This window comes from Gossypium arboreum, chromosome 13 (assembly GCF_025698485.1).
Source record: "Gossypium arboreum isolate Shixiya-1 chromosome 13, ASM2569848v2, whole genome shotgun sequence".
Lineage (NCBI taxonomy): Eukaryota > Viridiplantae > Streptophyta > Magnoliopsida > Malvales > Malvaceae > Gossypium > Gossypium arboreum.
This window is the reverse complement of record NC_069082.1, coordinates 48,790,236-48,809,419: the sequence shown is the minus strand read 5'-3', so window position 1 is coordinate 48,809,419 and position 19,184 is coordinate 48,790,236. Positions and strand designations below refer to the sequence as shown.

Genomic DNA, 19,184 nt, shown 5'->3' with positions numbered 1-19,184 from the left:
GGTGAATATAACCTTAAAGATAGTGGCTTGATACACGCCTTGGAGCCTTGTCCTATTTCTTCTTCTGTTCGAGTTTCATTCGGGTGTTCAAGATTTTCCTCACCGGAAATTTGTACTAACAATTTTAAGGTTATATTTCATGATGACTACCACAACTCATGAAAGTAGTGCACTATGGGAGTTGGCTTCCGATTTTGTCAAACTTGATCAATTTGATGGTGGCAATTTTCGATGATGGCAGAAAAAGATGCACTTCTTATTATCAACTTTGAAGATTACTTATGTTTTGGATACTCCAAGACCTGAAGAGACTATTGCTGCAACCCGAGAAAGACAAAAATGGGACAATGCTGATTATATGTGTATAGGCCACATATTGAATGGTTTATCTAATGGTTTTTTCGACACCTACCAAAACGAAGTCACCGCTAAAGAATTATGGGACAAATTGGAGAAAAGATACATGATCGAAGATGCTACAAGTAAGAAATTTCTTTTCAATCGTTTCAATAATTATCAAATGGTTGATGGTCGTTCTGTTATGGAACTATTCCGTGATATTAAAAAGATGCTGAATCAATTCAAGCAATATAATATGAAAATGGATGAAATGGTTGTTGTATCCTCCATAATAGACAAACTTCCTCCATCTTGGAAAGACTTTAAAAGAAGTATAAAACATAAGAAAGAGGAAATATCTCTTAAGGATTTGGCAAATCATCTTCGTATTGAAGAAGAATATCGAAAGCAAGACCAGAATCTAAATTCTGAAAATGCCAAAGTACATGTTACGTAGGAAGTACAAACTACTAAACCATTCAAGAGAAAGTTCAAACAGACTGATAGAGCACCTAAGTTCAAAAAGAAACAAAAGGGCTCATGTTATCATTGTGGTAAACCAAGACATTTCAAGAATGAATGTCTATTTTTAAAGAAGAAATCATCTTCTAAGGCTGATACTAACGAAAATTTCGTTGCAATGATATTTGAAATTAATATGGCACAAGATGATAATACATGGTGGATTGATACCAGAGCAACCAAACATGTGTGGAAAGACAAAAGCATGTTTACAGAGTCCACACAATGTGAAAATAACAATGTTTTGTACATGGGAAATTCTTCCACTGTAGCAATCAAAGGCAAATGGTCTGTTGAACTACAATTCCCTTCTGGAAAGGTTTTAACCTTAAATTATGTATATTATGTACCAAAAATAGAAAGAATTTAGTGTCTAGAAGTCTGTTGAATAAGTTTGGTTTCAAACTTGTTTTTGATGCAGATAAGTTTATTTTGTCTAAGGAAGGAATTTTTGTAGGGAAAGGGTATATTTATGAGAGCATGTTCAAACTGAATATTATTAATAAGAATAAATATACTATTTCTACTTATATGGTTGAATCTTTTGTTTATGGCATTATAGATTAGGTCATTTGAATTATAGGAAATCGAATGACATGTATAAGTTAGATTTAATTCTGTTTTTAATAATAATATTGAAAAATGCAATACATGTATGTTGACTAAAATTACAAGAAACCCTTTCCCTAAGGTTAAAAGAAAATCAAAATTGCTTGATTTGGTACATAGTGATTTATGTGACATGCATAATACTCCTATATTAGGTGGAAAGAAATATTTTGTTACTTTTATTGATGATTGTTTTAGATATTGTTATGTATATTTATTGCATTCAAAAGATGAAGCGCTTGATAAATTTAAAGTTTATAAATCTGGAATTGAACTTCAGTGTGAATTATTTATCAAGTGCTTAAGATCAAATAGAGGTGGAGAATACTATAATCCAAGTTATTTTGAATCCACTAGGATTTTCCATAAGTTTTAGCCCTTTATACACCACAACAAAATGGTGTAGCTGAAAGGAAAAATAGAGTCTTGTCTGAAATGGTAAATTTAATGTTATCATATTCAAGTCTTGGACAAGGTTTTTGGGGAGAAGTTGTTCTAATAGCTTGTCATATATTGAATAGAGTTCCTAATAAGGAAATTAAAATAACCCCTTATGAACAATAGAAGAAAAGGAAACCAAACCTTAATTATTTGAAGGTTTGGGGTTGTAGAGCTATTATCAAAGTTTGAACACCTAAACGTAAAAAGTTAGGTGAATGAGGAATTGAATGCATATTTATAGGATATGCACATAATAGCAAGGCATATAGGTTCATGATAATGGAACCAAATGGTTTAATTTCAATTAATAATGTTATTGAATCAAGAGATGCTATTTTTGATGAAAATAGATTTACTTCTATATCAAGACAATTACAACCACAAAAATTGATTCATTCTTCAAATGAGAATGAGATTCCATTGGAACAAATTGATAATAATGATGAATCTTTTCAAGAATTAAGAAGAAGTAAGAGGATTAAAAAGGTCAAAAATTTTGGACCAGATTTCATTATGTTTCTTGTAGAAGGAAAAGATGAAAGTATATGCAATAAGATACCTTATTCTTATGATACGAAATCTGATCCTATTACATTTGAAAAGGCAATGAAATCTCAAGACTCTACTTTTTGGAAAGAAGCAATAAATGATGAGATGAATTCAATAATTGGAAATAAAACTTGGATCTTAGTTGATCTTCTACTGGGTTCCAAACCAATAGGTTGTAAATGGATCTTCAAAAAGAAAATGAAGGTCAATGTAACCATTGATAAGTTTAAAGCAAGGTTGGTAGCCAAAGGTTTTACACAAAAACAAGGTATTGATTACTTCGATACCTATGCTCCAGTAGCAAGAATTGCTACAATTAGACTCTTAATATCACTTACCTCTATATATAATTTGGTTGTTCACCAAATGGATGTTAAAACTGTATTTTTAAATGGTGAATTGGAAGAGGAAGTGTACATGGAACAACCGGAAGGATTTGTTTTTCTAGGACAAGAGCATAACGTATGTAAGCTTGTTAAATCTTTATATGGACATAAACAAGCACCAAAAAAATGGCACCAAAATTTTGACAATTTTGTTCTAGCTAATGGCTATAAAATAAATGAATCAAATAAGTGTATATATAACTAATTTGAAAACGGAAAAGGCGTCATAATTTACTTATATGTAGATGACATGCTCATTTTTGGCACGGATTTGGATCAAATAGAAAATCTTGTCAAAAAACTTTGCTATGAAGGGTATGGGGGCAGCAAATGTTATTCTTGGGATTAAAATACCCCGAGATGAAAGCAAACAGCCCGATTTTGGGCCTAGTCGGAACAGTGGTTTTGGGACCACCAATCTGAGGTTACAGAAATTATTTTATTATTATTTTAGAGTTATAACATGTTTATTATAGTACATGAAAAATTTGGTGAATTAATTTTAGCATTTGAGAGCTTAATCGCGAAAAAAGACTAAATCGCATAAAGTTCAAAAGTCTTGAATTGATAGCTAAGGGTGTTAAATTGTCATGAAACTTAAATTGGGGGTATTTAAAGGGCAAATAGAGCCTTCGATTTTAGCTTGGTCGGCTATGAGACAAAGAAATTAAATGGTCAAGGTGTTAGGTATTTGACGACCTAATAATTGATAAAATAATACTAAAAAGCTTAGCCTTCATCTTTTTCCTCCACCCTTTCTTCTTGATCAAAAATATCAGCCATTAGAGGAGTTTTTGAAGCTTTAAATTTCAGCCACTTAGTCTTTCTACAAGTAAGTGATTTTGAGGGCTTTTAGTGAATATTTTTGTACTTTTGAGATCCTTGTATCTTAAGCTTTCTAACAAAGGAACTATTTTGCAAAATGGTTGAAGGTCTAGGGTTTTTCCATGATAGTAGACATGTTATTTTTTGAAATTTTATGGAATAAAATGAATCATGGTTGTGAAATAAACAACTTTTGTGAAGAGATTTCCCATGAAAACCCTAAAAAAGGACCATTGTGCATAAGTTGTAAAATAGGGGATAAATGTGTGGAATATTGAGAATTTTGGACTGCTTCTAGTATAAAAAGTAATCGGCTAGGCTTGGTTAGTGAGAAAATGTGATAAAAATCAATTTTCAAACCTAGGGGTAAAATGGTCATTTTATGAAAATCTAAGGGCAAAACAGTCATTTTACCCAATTATGAATTTTCGAGTGTCTAAAGTAATATGGTGATGAGATGAATGAATTTCTATCATTTTAGATTAAGAATTACAAAATTCGGGCCTAGACTGGGGAAAAGCAAAACAAGTGGACTAAGTCGAGCTAGTCGACTATATTTTGTAATCTGAGGTAAGTTGTGTGTAAATAATACAACTACATTGTTATTATATGTGTTTGAATTGATATAGCATAAACTGCTTAATTGTAGTAATGAAAATACATAATAATAGTTGAGATAATAGAACTCCCGAGTGAAACTTAGGAATAAATAGGATATACGTGCCATGACATTTGGGTCATTTGTGCCCTAGTGTAAGACATGTCTAGGACATGCATCAGCCACATTATGAGAGCCAGTGTAAGACCATGTCTGGGACATGGCATTGGCATTGAGACAAGAGCTAGTGTAAGACATGTCTGGGACATGCATCAGCCTCGAGATGTAAGCCAGTGTAAGACATGTCTGAGACATGCATCGGCTACGAGATGTGTAAGTGTAAGACCATGTCCTGGACATGGCATCGGCACGGTTAAGTGAGAGCTAGTGTAAGACCATGTCTAGGACATGGCATCGACTTGACGGATGAGCCAGTGTAAGACCATGCCTGGGACATGGCATCGGCATTACACCCTATGTTTGAGGGTTAATGAATATTCGATAGCATTTCGAATGGTTTAATAGTGAGAGTTACAGTTTAAGTTAAACTAGAAAAGTATAACCATGTTGTGAGTGGTACAGGTACCTAATTGAAATGTATGAGATATGAGCTCAATATATGCTATGTGAATTGTATTGGATAGTGATGAGGAAGTTGTGCTTATGCCTACTTTTGTATTATGAACTTGATGATGAATGGTAATGTTTTTGTTATGTTTATTTGCATGCAATTTACTAAGCCTTATACTTACTCCCCCACCTTTCCATTTTCTTATAGTGCCGCCTATGTAGCTCGCGGATCATCAGACGTCGGAGGCATCGATGACACTATCACCCCAGCACTTGGTATAGTTAGATCTTTTATTTTGATTACAGCATGTATAGGACCCTGACTTTTGAGTTTTGGTGTCATTTTTAATTGGCCAAATGTGTTAGCTTACTTTAGCATTTGATTCATTTTGTATAAGGCCATGGAAAATGGGTAATATTGGAAGTTATTATGTGAATACAAACTAGTCTTTCATGAATGTGAAATTGTTAGCATGGTTGAATATATGTAATGTATATAGGTTTTAACTATGGTTGCTTGGTTGAGAAACCATATTAAGTTAAACTTTGTTATGTTGGCTGATGTTAGATTGTGTTTTAGGTGGCAAATACTTGGTATATAGCCTTATATTGTCTACACGGGTAGACACACGGGTGTGTGTCTAGGCCATGTGTGACACACAGTCAGCCCCATGGGCGTGTTGTTCAGCCGTGTGTCCCCTGAACATAAAATTTGTAAGTCAGAATGCATGGTAGTAAACACATGGGTAGAGACACGGCCGTATGAAGGCCACGACCTAGCACACAAGCGTGTGCCCTAAATTGGTTGCTGACGTCAGAAACAGAATACAAGGTTTTTAGACACGGGCTAGGACACGGGCGTGTCATGGCCGTGTGAGGGACACGGGCCATAGACACGGGCGTATACTAGGCTGTGTGAATACGCCTGTAGGTTTGAATTTAGAATTTAATTCACACGGGTATGGGACACGAATGTGTCCCTAGATGCTTAGGCCATGTGTGTCACACGGGCCATCAGCACGGCCATGTTATAATGACCACACGGGTGTGTTGCCCTTTCATACGGGCGTTTGTCCTGTTTCAAGAGGCATTTTTATTTAGTCAGTTTAAGAACCCGAGTTGGTTCCAAATGGTTTCCAAGGTAAGTTTGAGGCCTCGTATGCCCTCATTAAGGGGTTTAAATAGAGTTCGAAATAGTTTTAAATTTAATCAAGTCTTGGTGACTCGAAAACGATTGTATGCATGTGGTTAAGTATAGTAATGCCTCGTGCTCAGTCCCAGTCTCAAACTCGGGTAAGAGGTGTTACATTTAGTGGTATCAGAGCCATGGTTTAGTCGATTCTAGGACTAACCTAGCATGAGTACGACTCTAGCTATACATGTAATAATTTTATATAATAGTGTGGCGACTCCTGGCAATTATAAATTATGTTTTCGTATAGTAAATGGATCCTGACGTAGTTATGGCAGATGATATAGAGAGTAATACGCTGGCTCCCACTAAAGGGACCGCGCCAGTAGATAGTGGGCCCGTGAAACTGAGTTAGGGCGGAGGGGCTAGAGAAGCTTACCTCCACATGATGGACGCTTGGTGCACGCAGTTTGTTCGTGCGAATCTGTACACTCCACCTCCCCCACCTCCTCCGATTCCTCAGTATGCACTTGTAGCTCCACAAGGAGTGGATATGGTTAGGAGAGAGAAACCCCCGATAGACAAAATACAAAAGTAAGGGGCTGAGGAATTTCAGGCTAAAATTGATGATGACCTAGAAAGAGCACAGTTCTGGTTGGAAAATACCATTAAGGTATTTGATGAACTATCGTGTACGCTTGAGGAATGCATGAAGTGTGCAGTGTCATTCCTACGAGACTCGGCCTACCAATAGTGGAACACTCTCCTGTCATGGTACCGAGAAAGCGTGTAACTTGGGAATTCTTCTTGGAAGAGTTCTGGAAGAAGTACATTAGCCAGAGATTTATAGACCAGAAGAGGAAGGGGTTTCTAGAATTGAAGCAAGGCCGAATGATAGTAATAGAGTATGAGCGTGAGTTCGTGAGACTCAGCAAGTACACCCTAGAGTGTGTATCCACTAAGGCCATAATGTGTAAGAGGTTCGAGGATGGCCTCAATGAAGATATCCGAGTATTTTTTGGCATCCTAGAATTAAGGGAATTTGTAGTACTGGTTGAGAGAGCTTGCAAAGCAGAAGAGTTGGTTAAAAAGAAGAGAAAGGCAGCTATTGAGTCGCGTGATTCAAAGAAGAGACAGATGGGGAAGTCACATTAGTCTTCATCTAAGAGATCGAGAGAATTCATTACTTGATTGAGTACTTTAGGGGGATTTTCGATTAAAAACAAGAACAAACAGTACACGACATCTAAAGCCCAAACCACTTTCATCGCAAGTGTTGGTAGTGCTCGGCCAAATAGGCCGGAGTGTTCATAGTGTAGTAGGCGTCATTTTAGCGAGTGCGGAGGAAATGGAAGAGGTTGCTTCAAATGTGGATCTTTGGACCACTTCATCCGAGACTGCCCTGAGTTAGATGAGAAAGAGAAAAAACAAGATTTGAGGGTGGGTAGTGCTCCTTCAAGGGGTAGACCACAAAAGAACCTGGGCAGTGGGGCTAGCAGTAGAAGTGCCCCTAGAGATTCAACTATGAGATCCAAGGGCCATGCACCTACAAGGACTTATGCCATTCGCGCTCGAGAAGAGGCATCTTCACCAGATGTAATTACTGGTACTTTTTTTTTTCACAATACTTCTGCTGTTGCTTTGATTGATCCAGGGTCTACTCATTCCTATGCATGCATGAAATTAGTACCCAGTATGAATATGTCTATTGAGTCTATAGAATTTATGATAAAAGTGTCAAATCTGTTAGGCAAACATGTGTTAGTAGACCGAGTATGTAGAAACTGCCCCTTGACGATTAGAGGTCATTGTTTTTTGGCTAATCTTATGTTGTTGCCGTATGATGATATCGATGTAATCCTTGGTATGGACTGACTGACTTATCACGGGGTTGTAGTGGATGTGGACGAAAAGTTATTAAGTTGAAATGTGAAGGCGAGAATGCTTTTCGGGTTGAACCAGATGAATCGGATAACTCACCTATAGTGATATCGTCTATGACTTCAGAGAGATATTTGAGAAAATGATATGAGGCTTATCTCATTTTTGTGCTGAATACTCAAGTGTCTGAGTCAAAGATTGAATCGGTACTAGTGGTATGTGAGTTTATGGATGTGTTTTCGGAAGAATTACCAGGACTGCCTCCAGTAAGGGAAGTCGAATTTGGAATTGAGTTAGTCCTTGGTACGACACCCATCTCGATTGCTCTGTACAGGATGGCTCCTACGGAGTTAAAGGAGTTGAAAGTTCAATTACAAGAGTTAACCAACAAGGTTTTTGCAATACCAAGTTTTTCTCCGTGAGATGCCCTAATGCTATTTGTGAAGAAAAAGGATGGGTCAATGAGATTGTGCATAGACTATTGACAGCTCAACAAGGTGACTGTGACGAACAAGTATCCCTTACCAAGGATCGACAATTTTTTCAATTAGTTGAAGGGAGCCACCGTGTTTTCTAAGATTGACCTAAGGTCTGGCTACTACCAGCTAAGGGTTAAAGAGCCAGATATACTGAAAACTGCGTTTAGGATGAGGTATGGGCACTATGAGTTTCTTGTCATGCCCTTCGGTTTAACAAACGCCTCTGCGGTGTTTATGGATTTGAAGAATCATATTTTTTGGCCGTATTTGGATAAGTTCATAGTAGTTTTTATCGACGACATACTAATTTACTCACGTGATGAGAGTGAACACATAGAGCATTACAAACCTTGAGAGATAAGCGGTTGTACGCCAATTTCACTAAGAGCAAATTTTGGCTACGAGAGGTTAGATTCCTGGGACACCTTGTTTCGGGTGACGGAATCAAAGTTGACCCGAGTAAAATCTCAGCTATCATTGAGTGGAAAACACCGAGGAATGTGACAGAGGTTTGAAGCTTTTTGGGTTTGGCTGGATACTACAGGAGATTTGTGAATGGGTTCTCGATAATAGCTACTCCGATGACAAGGTTGATACAAAAGGATGTGAAGTTTGAATGGACAGAGAAATGTCAACAGAGTTTCGAGAAACTTAAAGCTTTGTTGACCAAAGCCCCAGTTTTAGTGTCACTAGAATCGCGAAAAGAATTTGTGGTATATAGCGATGCCTCTTTAAATGGATTAGGGTGCGTGCTTATACAAGAAGGCAAAGTGATAGCATATGCCTCGAGACAGCTAAAACGACACGAGAAAAATTATCCAACGTACAATTTAGAGTTGATAAAGGATTACGACTTGGTGGTTGACTACCACCCAGGAAAGGGGAATGTAGTCGCCAACGCTCTGAGTAGAAAGTCATTATTCGCCTTGAGGGCTATGAATACTCAATTAATTGTGATTGATGATGGTCCAATTCTATCCGAGATAAGAGTTAGACCTATGTTCCTTCAAGAGATTTGTAAGGCTCAGAAAGGTGATAAGGACTTGCAAGCTAAGGTGGCTCAGTATGAGTCGGGTGATGAATCTGATTTTCAGATTAATACCGAAGGCTGCTTGAGCTTATTCAGAAGATTTTACGAGAGGCACATAATGGTTGCTTGTCTATCCATCTGGGTAATGTGAAAATGTATAACTACTTGAAGAGAATGTATTAGTGGTCGGGGATGAAAAGAGACATTTTTTAGTTTGTTTCTAGATGTCTAGTTTGTCAACAAGTAAAAGTCGAACACCAAGTACCCTGGGGTCTACTTCAGCCTGTAATGGTTTCTGAGTGGAAATGGGATTGAGTAACCATGGATTTTGTGTCAGGGTTGCCTTTGACACCAAGGAAAAAGGATTCAGTTTGCGTCGTTGTTGATAGACTTACTAAGTCGGCACATTTTATACTAGTGCGTACTAGCTATTCCGTTGAGAAATTGGATGATCTTTATGTTTCTAAGATCGTCAAACTTCATGGAGTGCCCTTGTCGATTATTTCGGATAGAGATTCGAGGTTGACCTCGTGGTTTTGGAGGAAGTCACAAGAGGCATTGGGAACGAAACTAAATTTTAGCACGGCTTTTCACTCGTAAACTGACGGCTAGTCGGAGAGAGTAGTATCTTAGAAGATATGTTGCAATGTTGTCTTCTCGAGTTTCAAGGTAGTTGGGAAAAGTATTTACCACCGGTGGAATTCGCCTACAACAATAGTTATCAATCGAGTTTGAAAATAGCGCCCTCTGAGGCTTTGTATGGGCGTAAGTACTGAAGGCCTTTATATTGGACCTAGCTGAGAGAGAACTAGATACACGAGGTTGATTTAGTAAAAGAGAATGAAGAGAAAGTTAAGGTAATTCGCGACTGCTTGAAGGCCACTTCAGATAGACAAAAATCCTACGCAGATTTGAAACAGAAAGAGATCGAGTTTCAAGTCAGGGATAAAGTGTTTTTGAAAGTATTCTCGTGGAAGAAAGTCCTTAGATTCGGTAGAAAAGGCAAGCTGAGTCCGCGGTTTATTGGACCTTATGAGGTGACCGAGAGAATTAGGCCGGTAACATACCAATTAGCCTTGTCTCGTGAGCTAGAGAAAATTCATGATGTATTCCATATATTGATGTTGCGCCGCTACTGATTTGACCCCTCACACGTGATTTCACCGGAAGAAATTGAAATACGCCTGGATATGACCTATGGTGAAGAACTGATTAAAATTTTGGATCGAGAGGTCAAGAAGTTGAGGAATAAAAGTGTAGCACTCGCAAAGGTTTTATGGCATAGACATGGAGTCAAGAAAGCCATGTTGGAACCCAAAGAGACTATAAGAGATCAATACCCGAACTTATTAACTGGTAAGATTTTCGGGGACAAAAATCCCTAAGGGGGAGAATTGTAACAGCCGAATTTTGAGCCTAGTCGGAACAGTGATTTTGGGACCACCAATCCAAGGTCGGAGAAAGTATTTTATTATTATTTTAGAGTTATAACATGTTTATTATAGTACATGAAAAAGTTGGTGAATTAATTTTAGCATTTGAGAGCTTAATCACGAAAAAGGACTAAATTACATAAAGATCAAAAGTCTTGAATTGATAGCTAAGGGTGTTAAGTTGCCATGAAACTTAAATTGGGGGTATTTAAAGGGCAATTTTTGCTTGGCCAGTCATAAGACAAAGAAATTAAATGGGCAAGGTGTTAGGTATTTGATGACCTAATATGTGATAAAATAATACTAAAAAGCTTAGCCTTTATCTTTTTCCTCTACCCTTTCTTCTTGACTGAAAATATCAGCTATTAGAGGAGTTTTTGAAGCTTGAAATGTCAGCCACTTAGTCTCTCTACAAGTAAGTGATTTTGAGGGCTTTTATTGAATATTTTTGTACTTTTGATATCCTTATATCTTGAGCTTTCTAACAAGGGGACTATTTTGCAAAATGGTTGAAGGTCTAGGGTTTTTCCATGATAGTAGACTTGTTGTTTTCTGAAATTTTATGGAATAAAATGAATCATGGTTGTGAAATAAACAACTTTTGTGAAGAGATTTCTCATGAAAACCCTAAAAAAGGACCATTATGCATAAGTTGTAAAATAGGTGATAAATGTGTGAAATATTGAGAATTTTGGACTGCTTCTAGTATAAAAAGTAATCGGCTAGGTTTGGTTAGTGAGAAAATGTGATAAAAATCAATTTTCGGACCTAGAGGTAAAATGGTCATTTTGTGAAAATCTAGGGGCAAAACGGTCATTTTGCCTAATTATGAATTTTCAAGTGTCTAGAGTAATATGCTGATGAGATGAATGAATTTCTATCATTTTAGATCAAGAATTACAAAATTCGGGCCTAGACTGGGGAAAACCGAAGCAAGTGGACTAAGCCGAGCTAGTCGACTATATTTTGTAATCTGAGGTAAATTGTGTCTAAATAATACAACTACATTGTTATTATATGTGTTTGAATTGATATAGCATAAATTGCTTCATTGTGGTAATGAAAATACATGATGATAATTGAGATAATAGAACTCCCGGGTGAACCTTAGGAATAAATCGGATATACGTGCCATGACATTTGGGTCATTTGTGCGCTAGTGTAAGACATGTATGGGACATGCATCGGCCACATTATGAGAGCTAGTGTAAGACCATGTTTGGGACATGGCATTGACATTAAGACGAGAGCTAGTGTAAGACATGTCTGGGACATGCATCGGCCTCGAGACGTAAGCCAGTGCAAGACATGTCAGAGACATGCATCGGCTACGAGATGTGTCAGTCTAAGACCATGTCCGAGACATGATATCGGCATGGTTAAGTGAGAGCTAGTGTAAGACCACGTCTGAGACATGGCGTCGGCCTCGATTTCAATAGTTAGTGTAAGACCATGTCTGGGACATGGCATCGACTTGACAGATGAGCCAGTGTAAGACCATGCCTAGAACATGGCATCGGCATTACACCCTATGTTTGAGGCCTAATGAATATCTGATAGCATTCCAAATGGTTTAACGGTGAGAGTTACAGTTTAAGTTAAACGAGAAAAGTATAACCATGTTGTGAGTGGTACAGGAACCTATTTGAAATGTATGAGATGTGAGCTCAATATATGCTATGTGAATTGTATTGGATATTGATGAGTAAGTTGTGTTTATGCCTACTTTTGTATTATGAACTTGATGATGAATCGTAAAGTTGTTTTTATGTTTATTTGCATGCAACTTACTAAGCCTTATGCTTACTCCCTCTCCTTTCCATTTTTTTATAGTGCCGCCTAAGTAGCTCGAGGATCATCGGACGTCGGAGGCATTGATCACACTATCACCCGCAGCAGTTGGTATAGTTGGATCTTTTATTTTGATTACAGCATGTATAAGACCCTGACTTTTGAGTTTTGGTGTCATTATTAATTGGTCAAATGTGTTGGCTTACTTTAGCATTTGATTCATTTTGTATAAGGCCATGGAAAATGGGTAATATTGGAAGTTATTATGTGAATGCAAACTAGTCTTTCATGAATGTGAAATTTTTAGCACGGTTGAATATATGTAATGTATATAGGTTTTAACTATGGTTGCTTGGTTGAGAAACTATCTTAAGTTAAACTTTGTTATGTTGGCTGATGTTAGATTGTGTTTCAGGGTGGCAAAGACTTGGTAGATAGCCTTATATTGTCCACACGGGTAGACACATGGGCATGTGTCTAAGCGGTGTGTGACACATTGTCAGCCTCATGGGCGTGTTGTTCAGCCGTGTTTCCCCTACACGTAAAATTTGCAGGTCAGAATGCATGGTAGTAAACACACGAGCAGAGACACGGCTGTGTGTCTCAACCGTGTGAAAGGCATGGCCTAGCACACGGGCGTGTGCCTTGGCCATGTGCCCTAAATTGGATGCTGACGTCAGAAACAGAATGTCAAGGTTTTAGACATGGGCTAGGACACGGGCGTGTCATGGCCGTGTGAGGGACACGGGCCATAGATACGGGCGTGTGTCAGGCCGTGTGAAAACCCCTGTAGTTTCAAATTTAGAATTTAATTCACATAGGTATGGGACACGGGCGTGTCCTTAGATGCTTAGGCCGCGTGTGTCACACGAGCCATAGCACGGCCATGTTATAATGACCACACGGGCGTGTTGCCCTTCCACACGGGCGTGTGTCCTGTTTCAAGAGCCATTTTTATTTAGTCGTTTTAAGGACCCGAGTTGGTTCCAAATGGTTTCTAAGGAAAGTTTGAAGCCTCGTAGGCCTACATTAAGGGGTTTAAACAGAGTTCGAAAGAGTTTTAAATTTGATCAAGTCTTGGTGACTCGAAAACGATTGTACGCATGTGGTTTGGTGACTCGAAAACGATTGTACGCATGTGGTTAAGTATGGTAATGCCTCATGCCCAATACCAGCCTCAGACTTGGGTAAGGGGTGTTACAACTATAGCTTTATCACAATCACATTACACTGAAAAGGTGCTTAAAAAGTTTGATCTTTTCAACTGTATACTAGCATCTACATCCATGGATCCTCAAATAAAATTAGTATCTAATGCTGGTAGAACAATTGATCAATTGAAATATGCAAGTCTAATTGGTTGTCTTATGTACATAATGACTTGTACAAGACTAGATATTGCATATGCTGTTGGGAAATTAAGTAGGTATACAAGTAACCCAAGTAGTTTGCATTGGCAAGCTTTGAATAGAGTACTTAGGTACTTAAAGAAAACTATTAACTATGGGTTGTGTTATAATGGATATCCTCCAGTTTCAGAAGGGTATTCGAATGCTAGTTGGATTACAAGTTTTGAAGATCATGCATCTACTAGTGGAAGGATTTTTATTCTTGGTGGATGAGCCATTTCTTGGGGTTCCAAGAAACAAACATGTATTACTGATTCCACCATGGTAGCAGAATTTATTGCATTAGCCGCTGCATCTAAAGAAGTAGAATGGTTAAGAAATTTGTTTTATGATGTACCTTTATAGCCTAAGCCAATTTCACCTATTTCTATCCATTGTGATAATGAGGCTACTCTAGCAAAGGCATATAGCCAAGTATATAATGGAAAGTCTAGACACATTGGATTAAGACATAGTTATGTCTGACAATTAATTTCTGATGGAGTGATCACTATTAATTATGTGAGGTCAAGTGAAAATTTGGCGGATCCTTTGATAAAAAGTCTTGCTAGAGATGTAGTAAAAAGGACCTCAAAAGGGATGAGACTCAAGCCCATTAATTAGAGTCACTCATGATGGAAACTCGACTCCACGCTTGGTATAACGTCAAGTCTTGACTTCAATGAGACAAAGTACATCATTAGTATGTGATTGTTAGCACTATAAATAAATCAATCCTAAGATTAAAGTGCTAGGTACCCATAATGATAAGGGAAGGATGAATAATGTACTCTTGATGGACCCATAACATAAATATGTTAGAGTGTTATAATTACGGGAACACTCTCATGAAAAGAGGGCACAGAGACATGGCCATAATAGTGTCCCTAGATACTATGCATTGACCGATGTTGGAATCATTGTGTGAGATGTGTTCGGTTAATCAAATGAAATAGTTGGTTCAAAGCTTAGTCTACCATGCAATTTCGATTAACTTTAACATGTTTTCACTAAGTGAAGGTTCAATCGTAAGCTACATTCATTTATGGAAATTGATTTCCAAGAATATCAAAATCTAAAATATTTTGAAAATGGGGGGAGATTGTTGGAACATTTTCAAATATTTATAGTGTTCTAATAACTATAAATGAATGGGTGTAATTAATCAAAAGAATATATTGTTTAGGGTTTAGGGAAAAGAATTATAACTATTTAAATAATATTATTTGAATAGTTATAATGAAATGAATAATTATATGTTTATTTTAAAGACATTATTATTCAAAAAGACACCAATTGAAGAATGATGTCTCTATGAAGAGACATGAAAATTCCTATAAATAAGAATGAAATTTCATTTGGAAATCATATCAACAAATTCTAATATTCTTTCTTTCCTTCCTTCATTTTCTAATATTATTAGATTATTCTATAAAGTATTCTTGCAAAAATCTTTTATAGAAATTAAGTTCCTTGATATACATTGCTCAGTTTGTAGTAGGCTATTCTCGTTAGTGCAAAATGCAAATAGCCATTGGTGTCATTGTATCATCGGGGTTAATTTGCTTGAAACTCATTTGCACACCGAAGATAGGTGGGGGCGAATATAACCTTAAAGATAGTGGCTTAATACACGCCTTGGAGCCTTGTCCTATTTCTTTTTCTGTTCGAGTTCCGTTCGTGTGTTCAAGATTTTCCTCACCGTAAATTTGTACTAACACATGTCAAAGATTGTTTTGTCTAGTTGAAGAAGTGTTTGGATTTTGATATGTATAGTCCCTATCTGTTCAACACTACGACTTCTGCCAGATGGTAAAATATTAATCAGTTCACAGAATTTATGCCTTACAGAAGTGATCTGCCACTTGCTTGGGGTCTATCATTTCTTTCTCCATTTTGTATTTTCTTACTTACATATTAGGGCTCATTATCTAATATCTATTACAAGGGTATTGCCCAAATGACATTAGATTAAACCCAATAAAAGCAGTTTATAGAGTTAATTACCAAAAACCTAGCCATATTTCTTACAATTCCATGGAAGACATGGATCCTTTTAGTCATAGTTGAATATAATCTCATTTCAGGCTATTACCAACTGTAGCATTAATGTAACTTAGAACTTGTCTGGAGGTAGTGCACTAAGGCAAATTATTGACCAGCTCAGCTATTGATTAGTTAATACGAACATGGCACGCACTTGGACACTTCAGCGTCAAGGAGGGGTGTGCACGTTAGAGTTACTCAAGGGTTGACTTTTGCTTTCCGTACAAGTTCCTGATACAAATTGTAGTTGACAGGATCAACTAATTCAAATTTTCATTGTAGAATCCATGTATGTCTGAAGTTAATATTTAGTGATTCTAGACATAATTGGCATAACATCATTTCTAGGATGTTTTAGTGCTTGTTTTCAACCTATCATCCCTTAAAATCAAAATTTCACCCACAAAAGTTCCCTAAAACCACCCGATCATACAAGCAAGGCTGGCCTTTGATACTTATCATCGCCGAAAGATTCATACAGCACAAGCAAGTCTGTTCTTTGATCCTTATCATTACCAAACATTTAGGGCCTTGCATACTGACTCATAGTCCCTAGTGGATATGATTATTTTGATTATTTTGCTTCATGATATTTCATCCATATAATTTGCTACGTAAAGGCATTATCATCTGGCCATGGTTGAATGATAAATTGTATTTGAAATGGGCCATGATTGTTGGTTTCATTGAATGGTGACCTATTATAGATTGCAACAGAATAGACTAAGGTACCTACTTTGTCCAAATGTTATTATTTGTTGGGACTCAAAGCCACGTGATTCCTCACAACATATGTCTCTAAAGCACTCTTTCTTCAGTCTTCACCATTCAATTTGCCTGTGACTGCTTACCAATGACCATATAGAATTTGCTCTCTATAAATACAAATGCTAATGGATAGCCAGCCACCCTATTCCAATTGCCAAAGCCATTCCTAGACAGTCGAGTACTTGTAAAAGAAAAAATCACAAATCACAAAGTAATGGTTTGGCACTTGCAGAGAATTGTTAATGCTAAGAAGAGTCTAAAACGGACTCTTTCATCTTCTGAGACAACAACAGTGCCTAAAGGCCACTTTGCTGTTTATGTTGGAGAAGCTGAGAGGAAGAGATTTGTTGTCTCACTCTCATTCCTGAAGCATCCTTCATTCCAAAATTTACTGAGTCAAGCTGAAGAAGAGTATGGATTTAATCATCCTATGGGTGCTCTGACTATCCCCTGCAGCGAAGAAGTATTCATTGAACTCACCTACAATCTGCAAAGCTCATAAGAAGAAATGATATAACATGTATGAAAATGGCTAACCAAGCAGAGATAGATTCTTTTAGGAAAGCGAGTGTATATGGTGGATTGTTTTCTGCGATCCCATGCCCGCCCTTGGGTATTTAATCTAACAAATATATAAATGACCACTTAGGAAAAACAAAAAGTCGACTAGTTCTTTTCATGAATTTCATTTCTGATGGTTAATGTGTGCTGTTTCATTTTGTCACTTCACCCTATGTTACTCAATTCGGGGCTGTTGAATACAAATATGTGCGGATACTACGCGTACCTTGTTTGCTGCCATAGTTTCTGCTATGATGGCATGTTATTGGTCTGGAAAGTAACAAATGACATTAGAAGCACGTAAGACTACTGATCATCTAAACTTCACGTATATTACATGGATTTGTTGCCAAACCTCAGGCGAGGAAAATCTTGAATACATGAACAAAACATGAACAATAACTCGAACAAAAAAACAAAGCAATAGGACAAGTTCCAAGACATGTATCAAGCCACTATTTTAAGTGTCACTGATCTTCAAGTGTCAATTTGGTGGTTCTGAATAGGTCTGATTGTGTGTAGAGCTACCAGTAGGGCGTCCTTCACGTGTACTTCACAAGGATTTGTCCTGCAAGTTGATGCCTGGAACGCTATTAAACACCATCTGATATTAGCATTTTATTGCAGGGAAAAAATATATCTTTTTAATCAAGTATAATTTGAAGGGACGATATATACCAATAATATTCACCATAGATTTATCAAAAATTCTAGGACAAGGTGCAAATTACATACTACTAGATAACCTTAGCTTATTCAACATAGCTTCTATAACAACCATTTATTTCTTGGTTGCTTCCATGTTAAATTAAAATTTATTTTGTAACACCCCGAACCCGAGACCATCGCCGGTGTCGGACACGAGGGGTTAACAAGCCAAATCCACATATTTCACCCACTAATTTGACATTTCCAGACAGGCTGGAAATCTGCGTCACTGTCACCTTAAAAATCATATCTCGAGTTTCAAAACTCGGAAACTGATTCCGTAAATTTTCCCTGAATTTAGACTCATATATCCATCCATGGATTTATTTCTAGAATTTTTGGTCGGGCCAATTGGTACAGTTTATTAGTTAAAGTCACCCATGTTACAGGGATCGACTGCTCTGACCTTCGTGCGTTACAACTTGAATATCTCTCTGTACAGGGTTTTAATACTGGTGCCGTTTGTTTCTAATGAAACTAGACTCAAAATGGAATCTGTACATATAAGGCATGACTCCTAATTATTTCTGGATAATTTATAATAAATTTTTAAAGTTGCGACAGGGGACCCAGAAACCGTTCTGGCCCTATCTCACAATAGCTTTAATATCTCTTAACATGTAACTCCTATGATCATTTCGTTTAATCCACATGAAAGTAGACTCATTAAGGTTCATTTTCAAAATTTATTCATTATTTAATACCATTCCTACAAATTTTGGTGATTTTTCAAAACCACACCACTGCTGCTGCCAGCATCTGTTTTCAAAGTAACCATTACCTATTTCATGATTTCCACGATTCAAATGGCCCTTTTTGCACACATAGCACAAAGTGTGATTATGATTAACCATTCCAATGGCTAATCCTTTCAGACAATTTCATACCCCATAATGATTATCATACAAACTATTATAGAATCATACTAAAAACGTATATAAGCCATTTTCGCATGGCCATCCAAGCTTACACAAAACCGAAAGGTACATGACCTTCAACATTAGGGTAGTCCTATACATGCCATTTCAAAGTTCAACCAAAATTATACCAAAATGGAGGCTTTGATAGTGTAGATGACTTGACTTTAATGATCCCGAATCTGATCGCTAACGAGCAAAATCTATAAAA

The 19,184-nt window shown here is 37.2% G+C and overlaps 2 protein-coding genes across 2 annotated transcripts; both read left to right on the top strand.

The window, feature by feature from the left end:
* Positions 1-247: 247 nt before the first annotated feature.
* Positions 248-796, top strand: LOC128286804 (uncharacterized). Its single transcript, XM_053024523.1, has one exon. It carries the CDS (start codon positions 248-250, stop codon positions 794-796), a length of 549 nt encoding a protein of 182 aa, XP_052880483.1.
* Positions 797-17,001: 16,205 nt separating this feature from the next.
* LOC108464863 (auxin-responsive protein SAUR21-like) lies at positions 17,002-17,289 on the top strand. The gene has a single exon (XM_017765140.1). The coding sequence runs from the start codon at positions 17,002-17,004 to the stop codon at positions 17,287-17,289; it is 288 nt and encodes a 95-aa protein (XP_017620629.1).
* The last annotated feature ends 1,895 nt before the right edge of the window (positions 17,290-19,184 follow it).

Excerpts from the sequence above, each read along its gene's own strand:
- LOC108464863 (XM_017765140.1), top strand. The coding sequence starts at position 17,002 with ATGGTTTGGCACTTGCAGAGAATTGTTAATGCTAAGAAGAGTCTAAAA.
- LOC128286804 (XM_053024523.1), top strand. The coding sequence starts at position 248 with ATGCACTTCTTATTATCAACTTTGAAGATTACTTATGTTTTGGATACT.